Source organism: Pristiophorus japonicus, chromosome 1 (genome assembly GCF_044704955.1).
Source record: "Pristiophorus japonicus isolate sPriJap1 chromosome 1, sPriJap1.hap1, whole genome shotgun sequence".
Classification (NCBI taxonomy): Eukaryota; Metazoa; Chordata; class Chondrichthyes; family Pristiophoridae; genus Pristiophorus; species Pristiophorus japonicus.
In genome coordinates, this window is record NC_091977.1 from 396,053,569 (window position 1) to 396,077,405 (window position 23,837).

A 23,837-nucleotide genomic window follows, 5' to 3' on the forward strand; every position below is an offset into this window, starting at 1 on the left:
TTACAAATCAAATTATATAAATACATAAGTACATGTAAATAAATGTAATACTTACTCTTGCGGATCCCACAAGGTCGTTCCATCGTTTGCGGCATTGGTTGCCCTCACGCTCCTCGTTGGTCGCCGACAAAACCACCTCTGCTATCTCAGCCCATATCTTCTGGTAGGCCTTTAGGGTGGGCTTCCTGTGTCAAATCACTCCAGCATAACTCGACCTCTTGCAGGACGGAGGCATTTGCCTCGTCCAAGAACCTCCTCGCTCTTTTGCGCCCTCCCATGTGCTCCTCTCCCAGCTCACTGCTCTCGCCAGCTTCAGTCTCCACAGTGTGCTGTGTCGCCTCCTCCTCTCTCCATTATAGGCACCAAATTCGAGCAAATATCTGGCTGGTAACAGCTAATTTTTGTTTCCCTATTTGCTCTAAAGCTCTAAACTCTCGCTCTTTCCTCCCAAAGCAGCCACACCACACTCACACACGCCTTCACTCCCTCTGAGCTCCCTCTCTCTCTGTCTCCTCTTCTGCGCATGTCATGATGACCCTTGACCTCCTGAATCACGGGAATCGAGCGTTGCCATGCCGTTGCTAAGGACGGCGACACTTTACGGCAGAAGGTCAGAGAGATTTAACGCTACCGACCATTTCATATCACTCGCAGTAACACCCAATTTCAAAAATGGAGACTAGGGGCTTTGAGAATGGGTGACCAGCCAGCGATCTGAAAACCCATTTTTATTGCCCACACCAGAAATACCACCCATTTTTGGGCGATCTGCACAAACGTGTATAATCTAACCCATGAGCTTTTAAAATTAGTTTTGCTTGTATGATGCACCAAACACTTGGTTGATAATTAACAGAGGTGGCTAGCTGGTTGCAATCTGAGCTCATATAAATTGTTGTACTTGGATGAAAGATGCCGCAATTGTTTGGTAATTGCCAGAGATGGCTACCTTGTTACAAAATGAACTGATGTCAATAGGTCCACTTGGATGTCTGCGAGAATGTTTGAAGGGGTTTTGTGGGAATGTTGATGTGTTGAGGATGAAGTTGTTGTCTTGCGCTTGTTTTCAGCACACATGATTTATGTTTGCAGTAAAGCAAGTTTGGATTGTTCACATGTTGAGGCATGATTTATTTAAGACAAAGGACTGCAGAGTGTGTAGCGATGTGTTGAGTTGATGCCAGGTGTATAGACTGGCCATTCGGTATGTTAAGACTCATTAATTGGAATCGATGAGCGATGAGTCTCTGACGAGCAGCCCTTCCAGCCGCAGCAGTGTTATGCTGCCTCCTCCTTTGGTGACGATCCTCGTTTTCTTCATCATCGTTATCCTCTTCCTGAGATGGATCATCCATCCTTGGTGGTAAGGCCTGGCCCCTCATAATAGCCTGGTTGTGCTGCATGCAGCAGACAATGGTGAACATGGAGGCTCTATCAAGTGAGCATTGCAATGCTCCTCCAGACCGGTCAAGGCAGCGGAAATGCTGCTTCAGAACCCCAATAGTTTGTTCGGTAATGGCCCGGTTGTGGTATGGCTGGTGTTGTAGCGCTGCTTGCCAGTGGTGGTGGGATTGCGGAGGGGCGTTATCAGCCAGGGGGCCACACCATATCCTTTGTTGCCCAGGAGCCAGCCTCGGCCTTCATGTGGTAGCTTGACGAGTCGTGACACAGTGGTCTCCCGCAGGATGAAGGCATGGTGGCAGCTGCCAGGATATCGGGCATTGACAGCAAGGATCATCTCACTGTGATCACAGACCAGCTGTATGTTGAGGGAGTGGAATATCTTGTGATTCCGAAAGATCTCTCCATGGTGGGGCGGAGCCCTCAATGCCACATGCCAACAATCAATGGCTCCTTTGTAGGGTTGCAAAATTCGTGGGAAAACCCTCCGAGTGTTTGGACTCATTGGAAAGGAAATTTAATTTGAAACTATCAACCAGAAAGTTTGAGATCCTGAAGTGCACATGGAAGAAACTACGAGTTTTAATCGAATTTGGGATTTTACAAGGCAGATTAGGTCCGTGTGGGAAGGGCTGAAAACTAAAGGATAACTATCCTTCAAAAGAAACCAGTTTTGAGTAATGAAACTGTCTGGGGTATTGAAGCTAAAACAAATTATCTGGGGAATTGTGTAAACTCGAAAACCCTTCTCCCCGGGAGACATTAGCATAGCAACAATCAACCCAGAGATAGCCAGCCTTCACCCTGAGCAAGAAACCAATCCAGCATATACATAATGACAATGGCACATCCAGCCCGCATGGAAAACCCAGGCCTAGGCAGACATTGCAAATACCAAAGCTAATTTTTCCCCATCAAAAAACAAATTTAAAAGATCGACACATCCGAGACAGGTTAACATTAATGGGCCGGCCAAAATATGACAAAGAGATATCAAGCCCGCTAAAAATTAAACAAAGAATCAGGGCTGATTCGGCGCGAAGATTAGAACAGCTCCCAAGGTATAACTGGGGCCTTGTTTTAACGAAGTTTTTTGTGCAATGCATCAGAGGGAGAAAGGAGAGAGACCACCACAGCAGTTTTAACAAGCCTCTCCAGCCTCGACGATACTCCCGGAGCCACACTGCCCTGCTATCGAAGAAGAAGGAAGAACATCACCACGGCAGAGAAAGCAGCCCCAGTAACTCTGGACATCACCATCGCGGCAGCAACCGACCACAGCCAACGTGGTACCATCGAAAACACCGCGATCGACCAACTCTGAAACAAAACTCCTCAAAGAAGAAACCGAAGATTCAAAAGTTTCCACTCTACAATCTAGTCCTGACTACCAACAGGTGAAGCATTAACTAAAGATACTTTTGAAACCTACTGCTGAAGGAAGAAAGTGGGTACTTACCCCATAAATCCAATACGCGCCCGACCGCATCAGCAGACACCACCCAACTGAAGACTACGCAGTCAGAATTCCTCTACGACGTTCGGGGTACGGCAAGCAGAACCTACAGAGTCCAGCGAACCCCAAAATCGTGAACCATCGCCAGCTGACAATAAAGGATTGGTGAGCATAGTCCCTGTTTTCCCTGGAGTTCAACCTAGTCAGAGTTAGGCATTGGGAGGTGGGAGGTGTATTATTTCTGTAACCACTTTAACTGTGTGATATAGTGTTCTTTATTTTGAATGATTATAAGTTTGACATAGTATTTTCTTGTCCTTAATAAAATTGAGTTCTTTGCACCAAACCAGTTGTCTCTTGCACTTTGTCACAACCCCAAATAAATCCAAAGTCTAGAACCCAGGGAGTGGGAGCGATTCGAACCGCTCAGAAGGTCAGAGGTGAATCTGACCCCACACACCACCCCCTACACCTGGAACCCTGGGAAAGCCCGCAAGCCTGGAAAAGCCATGGGTGTGCTTGTCCTGGTCTTCCATAGACATGGTGAACTTGATGTAGTCCAATCATTTGCCAAGAGAGCATCGGTCACCTGGCGAATACAGCAATTTACTGCAAACTGTGAGATGTTGCATATATCACCTACAGGAGATTGGAAGGTGCCGGTCGCATAGAAGTTAAGGGCTACTGTCACTTTCACTGCCACTGACAGCGAGGTCCTAATGCCGATGTCAGTTGCCAGGTATGCCCGCAGAAAGTTGCAAAGGTCTGTGACCAGCTTATTGCGGAACCTCAGCCCTCTTAAGCACCGCTCCTCGGACATCTCAAGATAAGAGTGATGCGCGCAGTAAACCCTGCGTGTGTACAACCTCCTGCCCCGCCATCTGGAGCCTCTCCTCTGGGGAGGATCCACATTCGTCATAAGCTGTCTCTGCAGCCGGCGCCTTTCAAGTCAGCGCCGCAGGATGACATGGTGTGTCATCATTGCCCCCGTCACTTGGCACAGCTCAAAGCGAAATGGACATTTCAAAGTTATCCGAGATGGCAGCCAATGTGTCCCAGATATAGTAGTCAATCTGACGAGTCAGCAGCAGTGCGACGCCAACACCCTTCTTTCTGTGCAAGCATCAAACGCAGCACTGATTGAGACCTCTGAGCCCCCGCTGCAACTCCGTTTAAATAACGCCCCGGATTAGTTTCTCCGCTTTGTGCCATCCAACTTTTTCAGGCAGCCGTTAAGTGAGGTGGCAAAGGTGAATGTGACAAGAAGGGCGCCAAGAAGGCGTTGCACACGTACAGACATCATGATTTCCATGGCGTTAGCCGGCGGTATGTTACGTTTTAATGCTCTTAAAAAATTACAACAGAATTTCACATCAGGCGTGAACAACACCGAGCGCCACTCCCAGACGCCTAACTCCCAGTGAGCACCTAACACCAGCATTATTAGCATGCGTTAGCAACCGAATTTCGATCCCACAGTGTGGTATCCATCTCAAGAAAACCTTCCTCCAGCTCCTAGTTATTATATAGTCCTTCCCTCGTCTTCCGCTTTTCACCCCCTCCTCTCCCTCCTTCATCCGCTTGCTTTCCACCATCCTCCCCATTCTTCATCTCCTCCCTCCTTCTTCATTTGCCTAACCCACCTTGCCCTGCTGCTCCCCCGCCCTTTAATAACCTTGCTTCACATGAATACCGCCTTTGTTCTTGACTCCCCATGGGCAATGCCATGGGAGATCGAAATATGACACAACAACAAAAATCTGAACAACTGAACCGTTAAATTGTTTAATATCTTGTTGCAGGATTGAGGTCTCAATGGACCGACAGCAACTGAAACACAATTTCCAGATCAGTCCAGCGTCACACATCTGAGGATATTAAAACAGACAGGTACAAATCCTTCAACCCATTAGTTCTCCAGGACTATATGTTGTGACTCATTTTCCAAAATTATAAGAATTCAGAATTGCAGCAGTCTACCCCAAAGAGAGTTTAAAAAAAAAATCTGTTGAATGTTACCTCCGCATAAGACCCCTTCTCCACAGATTTCACAATGGGAACCTTGTTTCGCTCCTCCAAAGTAAAACCATAGCTTCCATCTTGAGCTTTAATCTAAGGACAGTAAAAGGTCATATTTGAGTGTTAGACAATAGCTTGAGTAATTTATTACAGATATTTAAACATCTGTATAGAGTGATGTGGGTCACATATGTTGCTTTATTAAAAATGTTTAGATTGTACCAATTACTTTACTATTAATTGTGAAAACTTCCACATGTGCACACCATGTTCTTGTTATTATTCTCATTTAAGTCTATTTTAAGATACTTTAATAGAAAAACTGCTCTCATCTAAAAACATTCCATGTAGTATTTGCATTTATACAGTTCCATATCACATCAAAATGTTTCAAAGCACTTTGACACAATGGCCCAGATTTTTCAGCAACAACACAGGTACATCATAAATCTTGTCGTCTAGTGCACCAATCTCGGCGTTGCTAACTTACGCCAAATTTTGCTGGTTTTCTAATTGGAATACACCATAGCAAGCATAGCAGTGAATCAGGTGATCTAACTATTGAAGTGACAGCATGTTCACCGTTCAGTGCCACAGGAGTATTTAAGCGAATGGAATGCAGCTTCTTAAATAAACAATCGAGCTTTGTGTTAAACACTGATGTCCAGCGAAAATATGCACGGATCCGTGACAGAAGGATTAAGGGCTAGAAATTCATCTACTTACCGCTGGTCCATAGCGCCATAAAATGGCTAAAAATGGCGGCCGCTGCTCTTTCGCCAGCCGGTGTTGGGTCCTGCGGCGGCCGCCATTTTCTTCCCTCCCTTTGTGCTGCTGGTCACTGGCAGTGCGCTGGAAAAAAAAATGCCAGCATGGTGACGTCAATTGGCATGCAATGCCAACTTAATGTCACCACTCCGAACTTTGACACTACTGCCTGAATTCAGCACTGGTCCAAAGCAAGGCAGGTAAATCTGGCATGCAAGCAGACTGACAGTGACGATGTCGGCACCTCTTAAAGGGACACACACAGCTTTCAGGTAAGTTTGGATTTAAGCTTCTGGACGGTGTTTTTTAAAATTTTATTGAAGTAGTGGCTTGCTGCAATAGTGTATAGGGAGTGCTGCTGGATGCTTGCAAGACCTTGGATAGCAAAGGAAGGTCTCTGAGAAGAAAGAAAATGCTGCAAATATTCAGCAGGTCAGGCAACATCTGTGGAGAGAGAAACAGTTCACGTCTCAGATCGAGATGCTGCCTGATCTGCTGAGTACTTCCAGCATTTTATGCTGTAATTTCAGATTGATAGCATCCACTCGCAGAGGGAAGAGGAAGACACAGAAGAGGAAGAAGCCATAGAGGAGGAAGCAGATGAGGAGGAAGCAGAAGGAAGGATGTAACCCAGACAGTGCCATTCTGGCCGGGATATCTGGGATGGAACGATCTGCCTGTCGTACCAGTGACCACAACCCCAGTTTCCCTTTCAACATAGGTCCCACACCTTACCTTCCCTCTGTTACTAACCATCACAGCATCCTCTTGGCCACAATGCTGAAATAAAAGCCACCACAAAGCAAACTTTCCAATCCAACTTTATACATCTATCCATCCAACATGACATTAAGAAATGAATTCATCACCCTTATACATTCCCTTAGTGACTGTCTTATGTGTGCATTTGCCTATCCTACTGATGTCACGCAGTGCTACCCCAGTGGCTGCAGCATGGCTGGTGGAGGAAGGCTGCTGACTTTCAGTGGGGGAGACAGCAAGTGACCTTGCTGGTCGACCTTGAGGAACTGGTGACTGGGAGTGTGAAATCGAGTGATGGTGTTTCTTCTTCACTCTCCTCTCGCTCTCTTGGCCAACCACCGGTTGGGCAGGCTGCATTTCTTGGGTGTGTGAAATGAAGAAGGCATAAGGCTGCAGCTGTGGTGAGGGGAAGGCAGGCAAACAAGAGGTGCATGTGAAAAGGAGTATAACATGTGAGGATACCAGAATCTTATAAGAAAATAAAAACATAAGAAATAGGAACAGGAGTAGGCCAAATGGCCCCTTGAGCCTGCTCCGCCATTCAATAAGATCATGGCTGATCTGATCATGGACTCAGCTCCACTTCCCCGCCTGCTCCCCATAACCCCTTATCCCCTTATTGTTTAAGAAACTGTCTATTTCTGTCTTAAATTTATTCAATGTCCCAGCTTCCACAGCTCTCTGAGGCAGCGAATTCCACAGATTTACAACCTTCTGAAAGAAGACATTTTTCCTCATCTCAGTTTTAAATGGGCAGCCCCTTATTCTAAGATCGTGCCCTCTAGTTTTAGTCTCCCCTATCAGTGGAAACATCCTCTCTGCATCCACCTTGTCAAGTCCCCTCATAATCTTATACATTTCGATAAGATTACCTCTCATTCTTCTGAATTCCAATGAGTAGAGGCCCAACCTACTCAACTTTTCCTCGTAAGTCAACCCCCTCATCTCCGGAATCAGCCTAGTGAACCTTCTCTGAATTGCCTCCAAAGCAAGTATATCCTTTCGTAAATCTGGAAACCAAAACTGCACGCAGTATTCCAGGTGTGGCCTCACCAATACCCTGTATAACTGCAGCAAGACTTCCATTTGCAATAAAGGCCAATATACCATTGGCCTTCCTAATCACTTGCTGTACCTGCATACTAACCTTTTGTGTTTCATGCATAAGTACCCCCAGGTCCTGCTGTGCTGCAGCACTTTGCAATCTTTCTCCATTTAAATAATAACTTGCGCTTTGATTTTTTCGGCCAAAGTGCATGACCTCACACTTTCCAACATTATACTCCATCTGCCAAATTTTTGCCCACTCACTTAGTCCTCAATGAGTCTGATCTTCAGAATCCTTATAGATGTGATGCAAGAAAGGAAGGAGAGGCTGCTAAGTTCTCATGGTAGAAAACCCCCCAAAATGCCTCTCAAGCGATGTGAAAGGAGAAAGCAGTGGCACTGAGTGCTTCATCTCTGAACGCTAGAATAGCAGACCAGTGGTGAAAAATGTCAATGCCTGATGAGGCTGAGCATGGTAAGAGAATGGGTACTGCCCCTTATCTCGAGGGCACTTTGGAAACAAACACTCTGATCACTCTCTTTATTACTTTAAGCATTAGTCTTCCTTCAAACTGCACCACGGTTGAAAGGCATGATGGCTCTTCATCTTGCAATATGTTTTGCCATCTCATAGAATTATAGAATAGTACAGCACAGAAGGAGGCCATTTGGCCCATCTCCCATACAAACACCACTTGCAGGCAGCTACTTAACAATTCTTCATCTATTTTAACATGGTTCCACCAGATGATCGATGACATCAATTTCTGCTACCATCTGGTAGACGTCCTTCATTGTTAGCCTTCACCTAATGCATTCAACCATATTGCAGGAAACAGTAGCTGCTGATGCCTGTGAAAGGCAAGTGTTCGGGGCCAGCATTCTTGACAACAAAGATCTAACCTCCTATAAGAAACAGGCCATTGAGCTCTTGGTAAGACACTGAACTCTGAGTGCAGGAGATGGTGAGATTGGTGGTACTGTACAGGATGCAGGGCAGTGGGTGCAGAAATAAACATTTACTCACTGCAATGCTTTAAAAGAATGACTTGCATTTATATAGCGCCTTTCATGATCACCAAACAACTTAAAGCGCTTTACAGCCAATGAAGTACTTTTTGAGTGTCGTCATTGTTGTAATGTGGGAAACGTGGCAGCCAATTTGTACACAGCAAACTCCCACAAACAGCAATGTGATAATGACCAGATAATCTGTTTTTGTTATGTTGATTGAGGGAAAAATACTGGCCAGGACATTGGGGATAACTCCCCTGCTCTTCTTCGAAATAGTGCCATGGGATCTTTTACGTCCACCCTGAGTGGCCAGACGGAACCTCGGTTTAACATCTCAGCCAAAAGACAGCACCTCCGACAGTGCAGCATTCCCTCAGCTTGGCATTGGAATGCCAGCCGAGATGCATTTGCTCAATTTCCTGGAGTGGGACTTGAACCCACTACCTTCTAACTCAGAGGCAAGTGTGCTACCCACTGTGCCACAGCTGGTAGCTGACAGCAAGCTGGCAGAAAAGTCCTCATGTTTCACTGTTTCCTCAATCTCTCTGGATCTGCAAACCCCTTCTTAGCTTACACCCACTTTATCTGCAAATCCATCAACAAGTGGGGGCAGAGGAAGATGATGAGGAGAAGGGATGAAAGTTCTTCCTACAGCAGGCTGAAGATGATGGCCAGATAACCCAAGAATCGTTCAATCCAGATTCTTATCTGCTCTAACCCCCTCAATATCACCCCTTCCATAACTTGCTTCCTTACTTTCAATCAGCAGCTCAGATATTTTCAGCCAGAGAGATGTAGCTAGTGTAAGTCAGGATATGGCACTGGGTGATGCACAGTACAAAAGGGAGCCAGAGGAGTGGGTATTGGATGACGTTGCGGAGACAACTGCCCTTGGCAACAGACAAAGGGATTCACGTCTCATGGGTCCTCGCCTGAAAAGAAGGAACACTCCATCTATATGCCGAGGTCAATCTTTCAGGATGAGCAGTAACTGACAAGTGTGACTCTGACATCTATAGCCCTCATTTATGTTAACGTCTGAAAGACTTGGTAGTTGCTGATACCAATGGAGCACGTGTCAGTCTAATTCGAATTTCCAGTAGAAATAGCAAAGGACCAGTTTGTGGCTCCGTCCCAGCAGAAGCACAGAATGCAGCCATGGAGGCACTCGGTACAAGTGATAGAGAACGCTGCTCAAACTTTCAGACATTTGGGCCCGATTTTAACTGTCTTCATCTGGTGCAAACCGTGGGGAGGGGGGGCAATTAAAATAACGGGAGTTTCTTACCCTCACTGATCCCATTTCCTTCCTGCCATGTCCCCATATTAACCTGCTCTTTTGAGCAGGCGAGCAGGACACCCACAGGAAGGAAATGGGGTCCTGTTTTAAATATGCAGATCGGGTGCGATGATGTTCTCAGGACCCGATCTGCAATATCAACCTGTGGCCTGAGCAGTGTCTGTTCCTCCATCTGATAAACCTGCCAGGAGCTGGATTCTGGGCCAGAAGGTAAGTTTAACATTTATTTTTCAGTTTTTTTGTGGGTCAGGAAGGTCAGGAGTGCCTTGCTCGGCCTTACAAGGAAGCATTGAGCCGCCCTTGTGTCAGGCTACCCCCACTCCCCCTGACTGCAGCAAGACCACTTCTGCTCCCCTCTCACAGCCTGACCTCTGAAATGCTCCCGCCCCACTTCCAATTGCAGACCCGAGTTTCTCCCCCACCCACCACGAACCGCCGGGGACCGTCCCCCACTGATACGCAGCTGGTTGTGCTCCCACCTGCCGACCAGGCTGTCAATCTGCCCGGCTGCTGGGCAGAAGACTGCAGCAAGTTATTTAAATGCTCCACGTTCCCGGCCTTGCCAGGTTTTTCACGCGTCTGTCTCTTCCCCACCTCTCCATTAATATCGGCCCTTGGATTCAGGATACAGGCCACGCCCTTTCAGGGCTTTCAGGACCTGGTTAGAACTATCCTATCTGATTTCCCTCTGATGAGTGGGCCCTCATTGGCTGGGCCTCATAGAAAGCCAATGGTTGCAGTTTGCAAACTTAGTGGTGCCTCTCTGGATGCATTGCTCAACTGAGCACACACGCAGCATTGCCGTACACAGGACACTAAGTCAGAGTCGATACCGGGCCACCACACGTGGGATCTGGCTATCGTTTTCATCATTACTATACCCAGGTGTGTGCTGTGGAGATTCGAGATGAACGTCTTCCTGCCATTTTTTGATAGCACTACGCGGTTATCCCACAACAGGCAGCCTGCCTGAATGGACAGCTCATCCTTTCGCCGCTGGAACGGCTTGACTGGCTCTTGCATTTCAACGGGGATGCTGGCCCAGCTCCCATGCAGTACACATTTTTTTTACTAGGCAAAGCAGAGGATCTTGGCTGGTCCAAGTCCTAATCCGGCGGGCCGTGACAGGTGATTTATCATTTTCAAACGCTTCCATGACCATCAACAAGTCTGCGGGCTACGCCACCATCAACAAGTTTGAAGGCTGCGCCATTTCCACCCCCGTGGTGGGCATTACCGCAACTGAGGGCACAGTTCTCGGTGCCTGGCCTGTGGAGGATGGTATAGTTATACGCTGATAGCGCGAGTGCCCACCTTTGTATGCGGGCTGAGGCATTAGTATTTATCCCCTTGTTTTCAGCGAACAGGGATGTGAGGGGCTTGTGATCGGTTTCCAGCTCAAATTTGAGGCCAAACAGGTATTGATGCATTTTCTTTGCACCGAACACACATGCTAATGCCTCTTTCTCAATCATGCTGTAGGCCCTCTCGGCCTTAGACAAGCTCCTGGAAGCATAGGCGACAGGTTGCAACTTCCCCGCAACATTAGCTTGTTGTAATACACACCCGACTCCGTACCACGACGCGTCACATGCTAGCACAAGTCTTTTACATGGGTTGTACAATACAAGCAGCTTGTTGGAGCATAAAATGGTTCTGGCTTTCTCAAAAGCAATTACTTGGTTTTTTTCCCCATACCCAGTTCTCACCTTTGCGCAATAACACATGAAGGGCTCCAAAAAGGTGCTTAACCCCGGTAGGAAGTTACCAAAATAGTTGAGGAGTCCCAGGAATGAACGCAGCTCCGTTCTGTGGCCTGGGCGCGTTCCTGATAGCCTCTGTCTTGGCGTCTGTGGGCCGAATGCCGTCCGCCGCGATCTTTCTCCCCAAAAACTCCACTTCTGTTGCCATGAAGATGCATTTCGACTTCGTCAGCCGCAGCCCTACATGATCCAGTCGCTGGAGAACCTCCTCCAGGTTTTGTAGGTGTTCGACGGTGTCCCGACCTGTGACCAATATGTCATCCTGAAAGACCACCGTGCGTGGTACCGACTTGAGTAGGCTCTCCATGTTATCTGGAAGATCGCTGCTGCTGACCGAATTCCAAACGGGCATCTGTTGTAGATGAACAGTCCCTTGTGTGTGTTGATGCAGGTGAGGCCCTTCGAAGACTCCTCCAGCTCCTGCATCATGTCAGCCGAAGTCAGGTCGAGCTTGGCGAACGTCTTGCCTCCTGCCAGCATCGCAAATAGGTTGTTGGTCTTAGATAGCGAGAAATAGTTACTTTATAATCGCCGCAAATCCTGACCATGCCATCACTTTTGAGTACTGAAACAATCGGGCTGGCCCACTCGCTGAATTTCACTGGGGTGATGCCCTCGCATTGCAGCCTGTCCAGCTCGATTTACACTCTCTCCCTCATCATGTGAGGTACCGCTCGCGCCTTGTGGTGAATGGGTTGTGCCTCTGGGACCAAGTGGATCCTAACCTTTGCCCCGGAAAAGTTTCCAATGCCTGGCTCAAAAAGGAAAGGAAATTTGTTCAGAACCTGGGTACATGAGGCCTCATTGACATGTGATAGCGCTCAGATGTCATCCCAGTTGCAGCAGATTTTGCCCAGCCAGCTCCTTGCAAGCAGTGTGGGGCCATCGCCCGGGACAATCCAGAGTGGCAGTTTGTGCACCGTGCCCTCGTAGGTGATCTTGACCTTGGCGCTGCCCAGGACAGTGATAAGCTCTTTGGTGTACGTTCTCAGTTTCGTGTGGATGGGGCTCAGGGCTGGTCTGAATGCCTTGTTGTACCACAGTCTCTCAAACATATTTTTACTCATGATGGATTGGCTAGCGCCAGTGTCCAGTTCCGTGGCTACGGGTAAGCCATTCAATTTTACGTTTAGCATTATAGGTGGACATTTTGTCGAAAATGTGTGCACCCCGTGTACTTCAGCATCTGCCTCCTCTCTCTGAGGCTCGAAATTGCTTTGATCCACCATGGACCGATCTTCCTCTTCCACGTGGTGGTTAGCAGGTTTTGCAGAGCTTGCAGCTCATTTGCAAGCTCATTTAGAGGTGCCCCATTGTTCCACAGCTCTTGCAAACATACCCTTTGAAGCGGCCTGAGTAGGCTGAATGGAAGCCTCCACAACGCCAACAAGGTGTGAATTGCTTTGCAGTCATCCTTTGTTGCGGACTCTGAGTCATCTGGGTCACCTGAGGCCTGCTGGCAGTTGCAGACTTGTGGGTTCTGCCTTGTTCATTTCTGCTCGCAAACACAGTTCCAGTTAATTTATGAACATTGCTAGTACTTGTGTGCTGAGAGATTTGTTTGGTGTTATCACTGGTGGACATAAACGCCTGTGCTATCGCAATGGCCTTACTGAGGGTCGGTGTCTCTACAGTCAAAAGTTTTCGTAGGATGGTCTCGTGGCCAATGCCCAGTACAAAAAAGTCTCTGATCATTTGCTCCAGGTAGCCATCAAACTCACATTGTCCTGCAAGTCGCCTTAGCTCGGCGACGTAGCTCGCCACTTCCTGACCTTTAGATCGCTGGCACATGTAGAACCGATACCTCGCCATCAGCACGCTCTCCCTCGGGTTAAGATGCTCCCGAACCAGTGTACACAGCTCCTCATATGACTTATCTGTGGGTTTCACCGGAGCCAGAAGATTCTTCATGAGACTGTAGGTCGGTGCCCCGCAGACCGTGAGGATGACCGCTCTCCTTTTTGCAGCGCTTCCTTCTCCATCCAGTTCGTTGGCTACAAAGTACTGGTCTAGCCGTTCGACATAGGCTTCCCAGTCCTCACCCTCCGAGAACTTCTCCAGGATGCTCACAGTTTGCTGCATCATTGCGTTGGATTCGTATCCTCGTCGCCAGTTATTGTGTTCCTAACACAGATGAGGCTGCACACAGGGAGGTTAAAGTAATAGTGACCTCAGTCTTTAATAATACACTCCAGAGTGAGGAACAGGCCTTAGGGGCGGCTTATATACAGTGCTCCCAAGGGATGCTGAGATCCCTTGGGACTTCAGGGAATGAGCTCCCTGGTGGCAGAACATAGGAGTGCATGCTTTACAGATACACAACATAAACTGTACAAATTCACCAGCTCTTCTGAAGATTGTGTCCATGACCTGACAGAGGCATGTCTGGATGGTATCCTGGATGATGTTGCAGCGGTCACTCTTGCTGCTTGTAATGATCCAGAGGCAAAAATCAATTACCTCGATAGTGTCCTTTCAGCACCACTGGCAAAGCTGTTCAAGCAGTTCTTCTTGCATAAGCTGGCAGAGTTTACCTATAGTTTATTTTGTCCTCAATCTCACTCAGATCTTGATATGATCTGCCTGTCCTACCGAATCCTTTTTGGGGTGATATCTGATGGACTGCATCCTCCTCAGATGGTACCTCACTCTCCTTTCCTTCCCTCTGTTTGCCTCCATTTATATGGCAAATAAGGAAAACTCCAAAGAAAATTCCTTATGATGGGGGTGAACATTTTTGAGAGGCTTGATATGCAAATGCAAGTCCAGCTCTGTATATCACCAAAGCTAACAAAGAACATAAGAACAAAAGAAATAGGAGCAGGAGTAGGCCATTTGGCCCCTTGAGCCTACTCGCCATTTAATAAGATCATGACTGATCTGATCTTCAGCGCGGTTCAACTTTCCTGCCCGCTCCTCCTAACCCTTGACTCCCTTAACATTCACAAATCTGTCTATCTCCACCTCAAATATATTCAATGACCAGCCTCCACAGCTCTCTGGGGCAGAGAATTCCACAGATTTAGGACCCTCTGAGAAAAGAAATTCCTCCTCATCTCAGTTCTAAATGGGCAACTCCTTATTCTTAAACTATGCCCTCTAGTTCTCGATTCGCCCACAAGTGGAAACATCCTCTCTGCATCTACCTTGTCGAGCCCCCTCAGTATCTTATGTTTCAATAAGATCACCTCTCATTCTTTTCAACTCCAATGAGTATAGGCCCAATCTGCTCAACCTTTCTTCATAAGTCAACACCTTCATCTCAGGAAACAATCTAGTGAACCTTCTCTGAACTGCCTCCGTAGTTTGGCCATACTAGGTGTGGCCTCACCAATACCTTGTACAGTTGTAGCAAGACTTCACTGCTTTTATACACCATCCCCCTTGCAATAAAGACCAACATTCCATTTGCCTTCCTGATTACTTACTGTGCCTGCATACTACATTTTTTTTGTGTTTCATATACAAGGACCCCCAGGTCCCTCTCTACGGCAGCATTTTGTAATGTCTCTCCATTTAAATAATACTTTTTTTATTTATTTTCCGTGCCTAAGTGGATAACCTCACACTTTCCCACATTACACTCCATCTGCCAAATGTTTGCCCACTCACTTAGCCTGTCTGTATCCCTTTGCAGATTTTTGTGTCCTTCTCACAACTTGCTTTCCCACCCATCTTTGTATCACCAGCAAACCTGGCAACATTACACTCAGTGTAAAAGGTTTCAAAACGATCATTTCTAAGTACTTCTACTCTAAATAGGTTTTCCAGGCTGCAGATTGCGTAGACCACTTCCACCACGACCAACTCAGGGTTTCACAAAGCTAAGGCATTGAAATTTGGTTTTGTACGCCGCCCGTTACCGCCAGCGGTAGGCGGCAAACGGGTGGCAAAGGCCTACGTCGTTGGTAAGCGGCGTCTACGCCGCAACCTAAATTGAGTCGCCTCTTTGGCAGAGGCGCAAAGAGGCAAAGCTGCGCCGACTAATGCCACCTGCGTGGTGTCATCATCCAGCATACAACGTCTTTCTGATACCTCTGCCACGATATTTGCTTTGTACGGCTCCGGTACTGGCAGGCAGCCGTACAGCCAGGAAAAGGTTGTCGTTGAAGAGCAGATCTTGGGCGGAATTGCCCAGAAAGGAAGGTAAGTTTTTCTCTTTATTTATTTTTGCATGTTTTCATTAGTTTTAAGAGTGGGGAAGTGTGTGTGTGGATCGGAAAAAATTTAGTTCTTTTTTTTCCTTCCTGATTTCTTTCTGGCATGGCGGCAATCTCCCGTCGGGAAATTTAGTTGGCCTCCGAAGCTCCCACCCGAGGATGAGTGTTCAACGTCACTTGTCAGCGCTGCTCTCTCATGTTTGGGCATAAAAACTGAATTTAGGACTTTGAGGCTGTGCCGAACTTCCGGCGCTAAAATCAACACTCAGGCAGTGACACCGCCCCAAAAACGGCCTCAATTTCAACCCCTAACTGTAGAGATCTAGCAATGCTTAATTATTTTTAAAGAATCTTTGCATTTTACTGGTACTTTCTCAAAACATCTCCCAACACTTCGCACGATCAATTACTTTATAAGTGCAAGTAATGTTATTTAGTTTGTATATCCTGATGATCTTGTTGTATGTCTGCAATCTTAAAACAGAACATCTTATTTAGTAAAGGAAGAAATTAAATTACATGGGAAAGGTCATTAACAATAGAATGCCTCCAAAGCAATGAATTCAGTTTTGTTTAATATCCCACCTTGTTGTAATTTGCTTGTTAACTATAGCGCAGCATGTCTGATGTCAGATTAGATGGCAATGCTAATAGTGTGATACTTATGCCATTTCTCAACCCAGGAATTTTGGGTCGATAAGTTTGATTTCCAACCAGGAGGCCATGATATGGGCCAGAATTTGATCAGTCTCTAGAGGCCTTCTGAAGACGCCAAGGTGGCAAAATTGCCCTGCACCCCGATTGGGGACAGTAACCATCTGGGGCCGGGACTTTATGTTCCCGGTGGGGGTGGCCCTCAAAGGAAGCAGAGCACAATTTCAAGTGCTCCACTTCCTTTGGGGACGGTTCCCGGGACCGATGAATCAAGTGCTCGGCGGAGCTGACGTGCTTCAATGCCTCTCCCCTTCGCTTAAAGGGGAGGGCCACTGCGCATTCTGCAAGGCATCTGATGGCCTCCACTAGGCCACCAGGGCTGCAGCCAGGCACCCAAAACAGAGTGCTGGGCTGCACGATGGCGGTCCGGACTATGCTAAGGCCGCCATCGTGGAGTCGAACCGATTGTCAGCAATATAAAAAAGATGGTGGCCTGGGGAAGCTGGTGCTCTCCCCTTTAATTAGTGTCTCGAGAGTATATGCCGGTCGCAAAGTTGCCGTAAACATCTGTTCGCGCTCGCCTCGCGGCCTGCGGGGCAGTGAGGGGTCAGTAAGCACGACGATGACGTCATCGGCGGTTGCGCAGAGGCCCGGGTTTCTAACCGCGGGGCACGGCACTGCCGTGTCAGTGTCTCTGCAAACTCCTGGGCGAAAAATCTCCTCCGCCTCGTTAGCACCTCCAGTAGAGGGCCTCTAAAAAAGGGGCAATTTCACCCCCCAAATCTTTACTAGAATAAGGTTACCAATTCCAAAGGGGACTGCTTATTTCATCCAGCACCAGAGTGGGAGCCAAAAACTTAGCCAATTTCGGCCCCGATATTTTTGTATCACCCCGGTTGGAGGTGGTAACCTTTCCAAGGCTGGACATTCTGCGCCCAGCGCAGAAGTCCCGCCATGGAAGTAAAATTGGGATTACCATCACTCACACGATGTGGAGTGCAATGTCGGAAACATCAGAAAACGGCCCGACTGGTAAATGGATTTTAAAAAAAGATGGTGGCCCGGTTTGCTACCTGCGAGGCTGGTGCGGGCATTGCCCATGGCAGCCTCACTGGGTGTTGCCCAATTTCCACTGCGAGGTGGAAACAGGCTGCCACGGGGCAAATAGGGGTCGCCGCGCAGAGGCGCAGCGATCCGGGACGTTACCAACGGGGTGCGGTGTTACTGCATTTTCACCTCAGCTAACTCCTGTGCAATTTCACCCCCACCCCCGCAGGTGCTAACGGGAGGCCCACAACAGGGAATTTCGACCCCTTATTCTTAGGACCAGTTCGACCACAGGCAGAGCAGCAAGACACTGCTCCATCTTAGAACGGCAGATTGACTCAGTTCACACTGAGGCTGTGTCACTGAGCTGCCCTTGTAATCCCCGGCAGGCTACAATCGACTGTGTCTCTAGGATTTGCGACGTGGTCTCCTGCCTGGAGTTATTGCAAGTGTGGATTTTGCAGATGAGGATAAGTCAGAGAAGAAATAGCAGTGGCTTTGATCATAATTTTTCAATCTCCTTAGATATGAAATTTGTTCTGCGGGACTGGAAGGTAGCCAGCCTAACACCTCCACTCATTGGGATGCCCGCTGGAAAGAGGCTCGCCTAATTTATAGAACAAAAATTGCGGCGAATACTTACCTCACGATTCTCCGATATCTGTAGACCCATTTCCATCTCGGCGCAGCACAGCAGGAGCTTCTGGGGGCGGAGCTACAGCCCTGCACCAAAAACAGTGCCGGCAGCTGTGCACGTGCGCAGTGAAGGCTGCGTGCCTGCTCAGTAGCACCCGGCCCTCCCAGCGCGTCCTGTCTCCGGGGCGACAACCCTATCCCAGGCCGAAGGGACATTGCCCCTATCCTGGGCTGAGTGGCCTGACGCATCTTTCCTCGGCGGCGGGGCCCGCCCGCCTGGCCTCTCGCTGGGGTCGGGCCCCGCCCGAAGTCCTCGTTGGAGCCGGCACCGTCATCGTCGGGGCCCGTGGCCTCTCGCTGGTGGCGGGCCCCGCCCGAAGAGTCGCCTGCGTCGGCGGCCCGGCATCGGCCGCGTGCAGGCCCCGCCCGAAGCCCTTGTTCCCTACGCCTGATTTCTAAGTGTAGGCAAGAGTAAGTTTTCGCTGCCGAAACGTGCAAAACAGGCGTAAGTGGCAGGACACGCCCCCTTTTGAAAAAAAAATCTGTTCGAAAATGAAACTATTCTAACTCACTAGAACTGGAGCAAAGTAAATGCCGAGAATTGCAATTTCCAAGATGCTTCATTCTAAACTAGTTGCTTCAAAAAAATAGGAGCAACTCAGGCCGAAACTTAAGCCCTTAGAATCCCTGGAGTGAGGCTTCATCCACAACCTTCTGAATCAGACTACCACTGAGCCAAGGCTGACGACTTGGATAGCCTGGAATGAGGCAGGATTGAGCTGAAAGGCAGTATTCATCACATTCCAACCCATCGGAGTTTCCAAAAAAAAAATTCTTCTATTATGTAAATCTCTACATTTGAATTAATTTACCCTGTTTTATATCTATACACATTCCAACTTAATTTAGTAACATCAATCTTAAAAAGTTAAAGTATATGCACAGGCTAATAGTAATTTCTACTCTGAATGCTTGTTTATTTTTTTAAACTTATGGGGCCGGATTTTCGGCTTTTGGGTTTTTTTGGTGAAAATGGTAGCGATACCTGAAACTTACCGTTTTCGATGCGCTACCATTTTTAGGCCGAACTTTTCGATTGTACATTTGCGCCAAGGATGCATCGGTAAGGGGGGGGGGGGGGTGTTGCATGAGGATTTGCGGCACAAACACGTGAGTTTCGCCAAATTTAGTCCGGGGCCGGTAGCGCTGCACGAGAGGCCTTGGGAGGGCGGGCGGGGGAGGGGTTGGGGGGAAATTCCCCAAAATATTCAAAAAGCATTTACAAGACACTTAGCTATTGAATCGCTGAAAAAAAATTGAAAAATAAAAACTTGAGCTTACTTTTTTTGCAGGTTTTCGTACTTATCGCTGCTGGCAGGGCTGCACCGACAGGTTTGACCTATTCTGGGTGCAATGTAAGGGTCGGGAGAGAGCCGAAAGTCCGATGGTATTGCAATCCGCGGCGTTGCACGTCGGCACGCTTCTCCCCGGCGGTACGTCCCATCCCTCAGCAAACTACGAGCCGAGAATCCCACCCGGGCTTTGTGACCGGGTTTTCGCTGCGAAGGGTCAAATCACGGCGAAAACCCGGTCGCATACTTCTCAAAAATCCGGCCCATATTGGCAGAAATTCACATAAATAACATAAATATTTTGAATATTGTAACTAAGGAGTTCATATGCAATGTTAATGTATCCTTAAGAGAAGACGCGTATTTCCTTTTATTTACATATCAAAATAACTATTGTTTCTGCTTTGAATGCTCATATTTGTCATCCAAGTACCTGCTATTTAAAACCATTTCCCATTACATGAATCAATGCTACTTACCAACAATGACTTGGCTATGACATTTTCAACTATTTTCAAGTCATGTCGCATATGCCTCTGCCTTAAGTTTGAGCCTTCTATTTCCTCATCAGCAAAAAAACGGAATAAAAGGGGTTCATCCTTAAATTCACTCTTTTCCAGTACTAAAAGGAAAAACAAGATGTAAAGCACCATATAAATCTTAGATACAATTCAAAGTATTTCACCGACTGTAACAGCTGGCCTTTATTTACCTTAAAGAAATAAAAGTTAAATGCTACAGTCAGTGATGTTCAGTGACTATAGGGTGTATATTGTTTTTTACCACAGTACCTTAAATGAGATAGTAATAATTTATTAGACGAGATAGTTTCCCATCATGTTTTAGAAATAAACGGCGAGTTTCATTGCAACAATATGGGACATGGGAATGGTATGCATGTAAAATTGCAGTTAACAGAAGAGTTGGAAAAAATAATTTAAACTTGAAAAGTCACAGCATAGTTAGCGTGTAGCAGCACTGAGACACAACAACATAAATTTGTACCATTTACCGTTCTAAGAAGAGCTGATGTCAGAAGGATGCTTGAATAATGCACTGAATTTAACCTTACCGTGGTGCATAAAACCATTGTCACACAGTTCCACACCCAGGATTATTGCTTCCTCTCTGGTTCTACAGTCCCCCTGGTGACAAAGTAATAGACATTCTACATTGCATGTTCTAATAATACGATAACTACCAATTCCTGTTCGAGTTCTTTCATTATCTTGTTCATAAAGTTATATTAGAAACATTTTAATGTAATATAAGGGTAATTCCATAATCCTGCCAGTGGGTAAAGCCTTACTCAAAGGTAGCATGGGTCCATGACAGGGCATGTTGTAGCTTTGATTCTCTGCCCCATGCTTCCTGGATGCAAGGCTCCCCACTGGGAGCGTAGAACCAAGAAATTATCCTCGTAAGCAGCAATGTATTTATCTCTTCATCCTTTTAAGTAAACAGTATTATTTTTGCATAAACATAAAAACATTTAGTCAGAAACTACCTTAATTTAAGATACTTCTTTAATTTAAGATTTTGCTGATAAAAATCAGTAATAGAAGTACAGTAATTTTCCAAAGGGACTGGCTGTTGTGATGGTTTAATACCTCTGTCCTTTCACCTCCTAATTTGAATCCGGTCTGGACTGATCAGATGAAAGTCTCCTCTCTCTGACAGCTTAAAGGTCCCAGATGAATTTGGAAACTTTCAACACAGTTCCCAGTGAATATTGCCCAGAAGACAAGAATGCCCAGAATTTAACACAAAACCAGCAATAAGTTGCCAGTCTCTTAGCTCTTAGAAGAACATAAGAAATAGGAGCAGGAGTAGGCCATTCAGCCCTTCGAGTCTCCTCCACCATGACTGATCTTCTACCTCAACTCCACCTTCCTGCACGATCTCCATATCCCTTGATTCCCTTAATATCGAAAAAACTATCAATCTCTACTCAACAACTGAGCATCCATAGCCCTCTGGGGTAGAGAATTCCAATGACTCACAACCCTCTGAGTGAAGAAATTCCTCCTCATCTCAGTCTTAAATGACTGACCCCTAATCCGGAGACTATGCCCCCGAGTTCTAGACAGGGGAAACAATCTCTCAACATCTGTCCTGTCAATCCGCCTCAGAATCTTAACTGTTTCAATTTCTCCTCATCTCAGTCCTAAATGGGACTGTGACCCCAGCCAGGAGAAACATCCTCCTCGCATCTACTCTGTCAAGCCCTGTGAAAATGTTATATGCTTCAATGAGATCGCCTCTCATTCTTCTAAATTCTCGGGAATATAGTCCTCGTCTCCTCAATCTCTCCTCTTGTCATGTTTCAATGAAGAAGGACAACACTTGATGTAGTACTGAGCCACACAGATCAAGAAGATCTCAAGTTTAATCCCTCAGCTGTTTTTGAGTTAACTAATGTCAGCCAGGGAGATAGCAAAAAGTGTCACAATTCGATTCAGTATCTCTAGACTAGCAAGGGAAAAAGTTAAGACACAGGTCCTATTCGTAACTGCTACTCCAGGACCCTTTCTTGAAGTGCACCTGTGTGATTTATTGGCGAGTCCGGAATCAGACATGGGTGTCACAGCCTCTATCGTCCAAGGCCCCAATAATGCACAGTGTTTCTTATTACAAGAGAAGGAAGTTAACTTAATTGAGGTCTACGTGGTACCCAGAAAGAATTATCGGCTTCTGTAGTAAGGGGAGGAATTTAGAAAACAAATAAAAGATGTAATAGTAATGTCAGTCTGAGAGGCAATGAACATAGCTGGTGCTGGAAGTAAAAAATAATGATACAACTGGAGCTGCTTTTCTTAGATAGAGTTTAAGGCGCTTTGTCATAACTTTAATCTGCATCAAGTCCATGCTATATTCAACCTCAGAGTGCCTGATATGGACAGTGATGCCCAAAATGGAAAAGTACTTTATTTCCCACTCTGACATCTCGATGAGCACAAAAATGCAGGAAAAATATTAAAGAAAAACAAAAGAGAAAAATATATTTTTCTGTACATGTTCTGCTCTGATAAAAAAAAAACTTGGACACGTTTTGGTTCTTGTAAAGGACATTAGATACTTAAAGTATCAAATGTTTATAAATTAAACTACAAACGGGGTCAAAGTTAATCACAAATTAATGAATGGAGGGTCAGTACGATCTCCGAACATATTTCGCGATTCAGTATTAAAATTCAGCAGATACATGACATATATCTTCTCTCACAAAGTTAGAGAGTCAGCTCCAGAGATGCGATCAAGGTTGCTTCGTAATCAACTTTCAAAGAGCTTACAATAAGGCCACTTTAAAAAATATTTACATAGGAGTTATTATTAAAAGCTTCAGTTATAAAATGAACAATAGGACATTGTACAAGTTATTTTGTTTCAGTATTTTCAATTCAAGGGTTTTCAAAGTTAAGAGTGCTATCATATTAATGTATTTTATTTTTAAAAATAAATTTCTTAATTATGCTGTAACAGTATAAGATAGTTTACTGAAAGCAGTGTTTAACTATTGCCTAAAGAGGCTTTAACTACCTTCGATACTAATTTCATTACCTAACATGTCTTTTTTACATTCATTCATGGGATGTGGGCGTCGGTGGCAAGGCCAGCATTTATTGCCCATTCCAAACGCTCTTGAGGTGGTGAGCCGCCATCTTGAACTGCTTAAGTATGTGAGGTGAAGGTACTGTAGGATTTGGCCGGTGCCAACATCAGTGTGTGTATGGGCCGAAAGGATTTCTGGACTTTTAAAATGGATCTGTACCCTTTTAAAATGGAGATGCACATGCGCTGCATTTCAAAATGGAGTTTGAACATTTGGACTTTAAAAAGGACTGATAGCAGGAGCTGTCTGTCTTTTGGGTTGCCATGAGACCAGTCTCAAAGCTGACGTCGTGACAGGCAGAGGGCTTTTCATTTTGTACTTTGTGTGATTTGTGGAAAAACACCTTTTGTCCATGGAGCCGGGATAACTGGATGGACAATGAGGTTTGCAGGCCAAATGTAACACCTCTAGACTCTTTCAATGAAGGAGCAGTCAAAAACTCAACAAACAGTTCGCACTTCGAGAAGTGCTCATCTACAGAAATGGCCTACCATTGTTTTCATCGAGTTGACCAATCCAGGACAGAGATGTCACCAGGAAGACCAACTAGCATCTCTGTGACCATGGTAACCAGGAATCGCCCAGTTAGTTTTGTGTATTATACGGGGTATAAAGATGCTGAACTTGGAGGATTCAGTGGTTTACTTTTCTCCACCATCTGGAATAGGGTTCCCCACGTGGCTATGCGTCCGTCAGCTCTCCAGGAACGCCCGAAGTGAGTGCCTCGCCCTACCACCTGAACATAACTCTCTAGGCCTCATCACATGCCTCTGTTAGGCACGGTTTTGTCTTTAGATTCGAACAGACCCGGGCCACGTGAAACAACGACAAGGGCTGGTAATTAT

The 23,837-nt window shown here is 46.4% G+C and overlaps 1 protein-coding gene across 1 annotated transcript in view; it reads right to left on the bottom strand.

Moving 5' to 3' along the window:
* The window catches only part of prex2 (phosphatidylinositol-3,4,5-trisphosphate-dependent Rac exchange factor 2), a 910,511-nt gene that overhangs the window by 591,660 nt on the left and 295,014 nt on the right, over nt 1-23,837 (bottom strand). The window contains exons 15-17 of the mRNA XM_070891336.1: nt 20,452-20,524; nt 19,859-20,001; nt 4,877-4,969 (exon numbers count right to left, since the gene is read on the bottom strand). Coding sequence (XP_070747437.1) covers nt 4,877-4,969; nt 19,859-20,001; nt 20,452-20,524 — 309 coding nt within the window. The remainder of the gene's footprint in view (nt 1-4,876; nt 4,970-19,858; nt 20,002-20,451; nt 20,525-23,837) is intronic.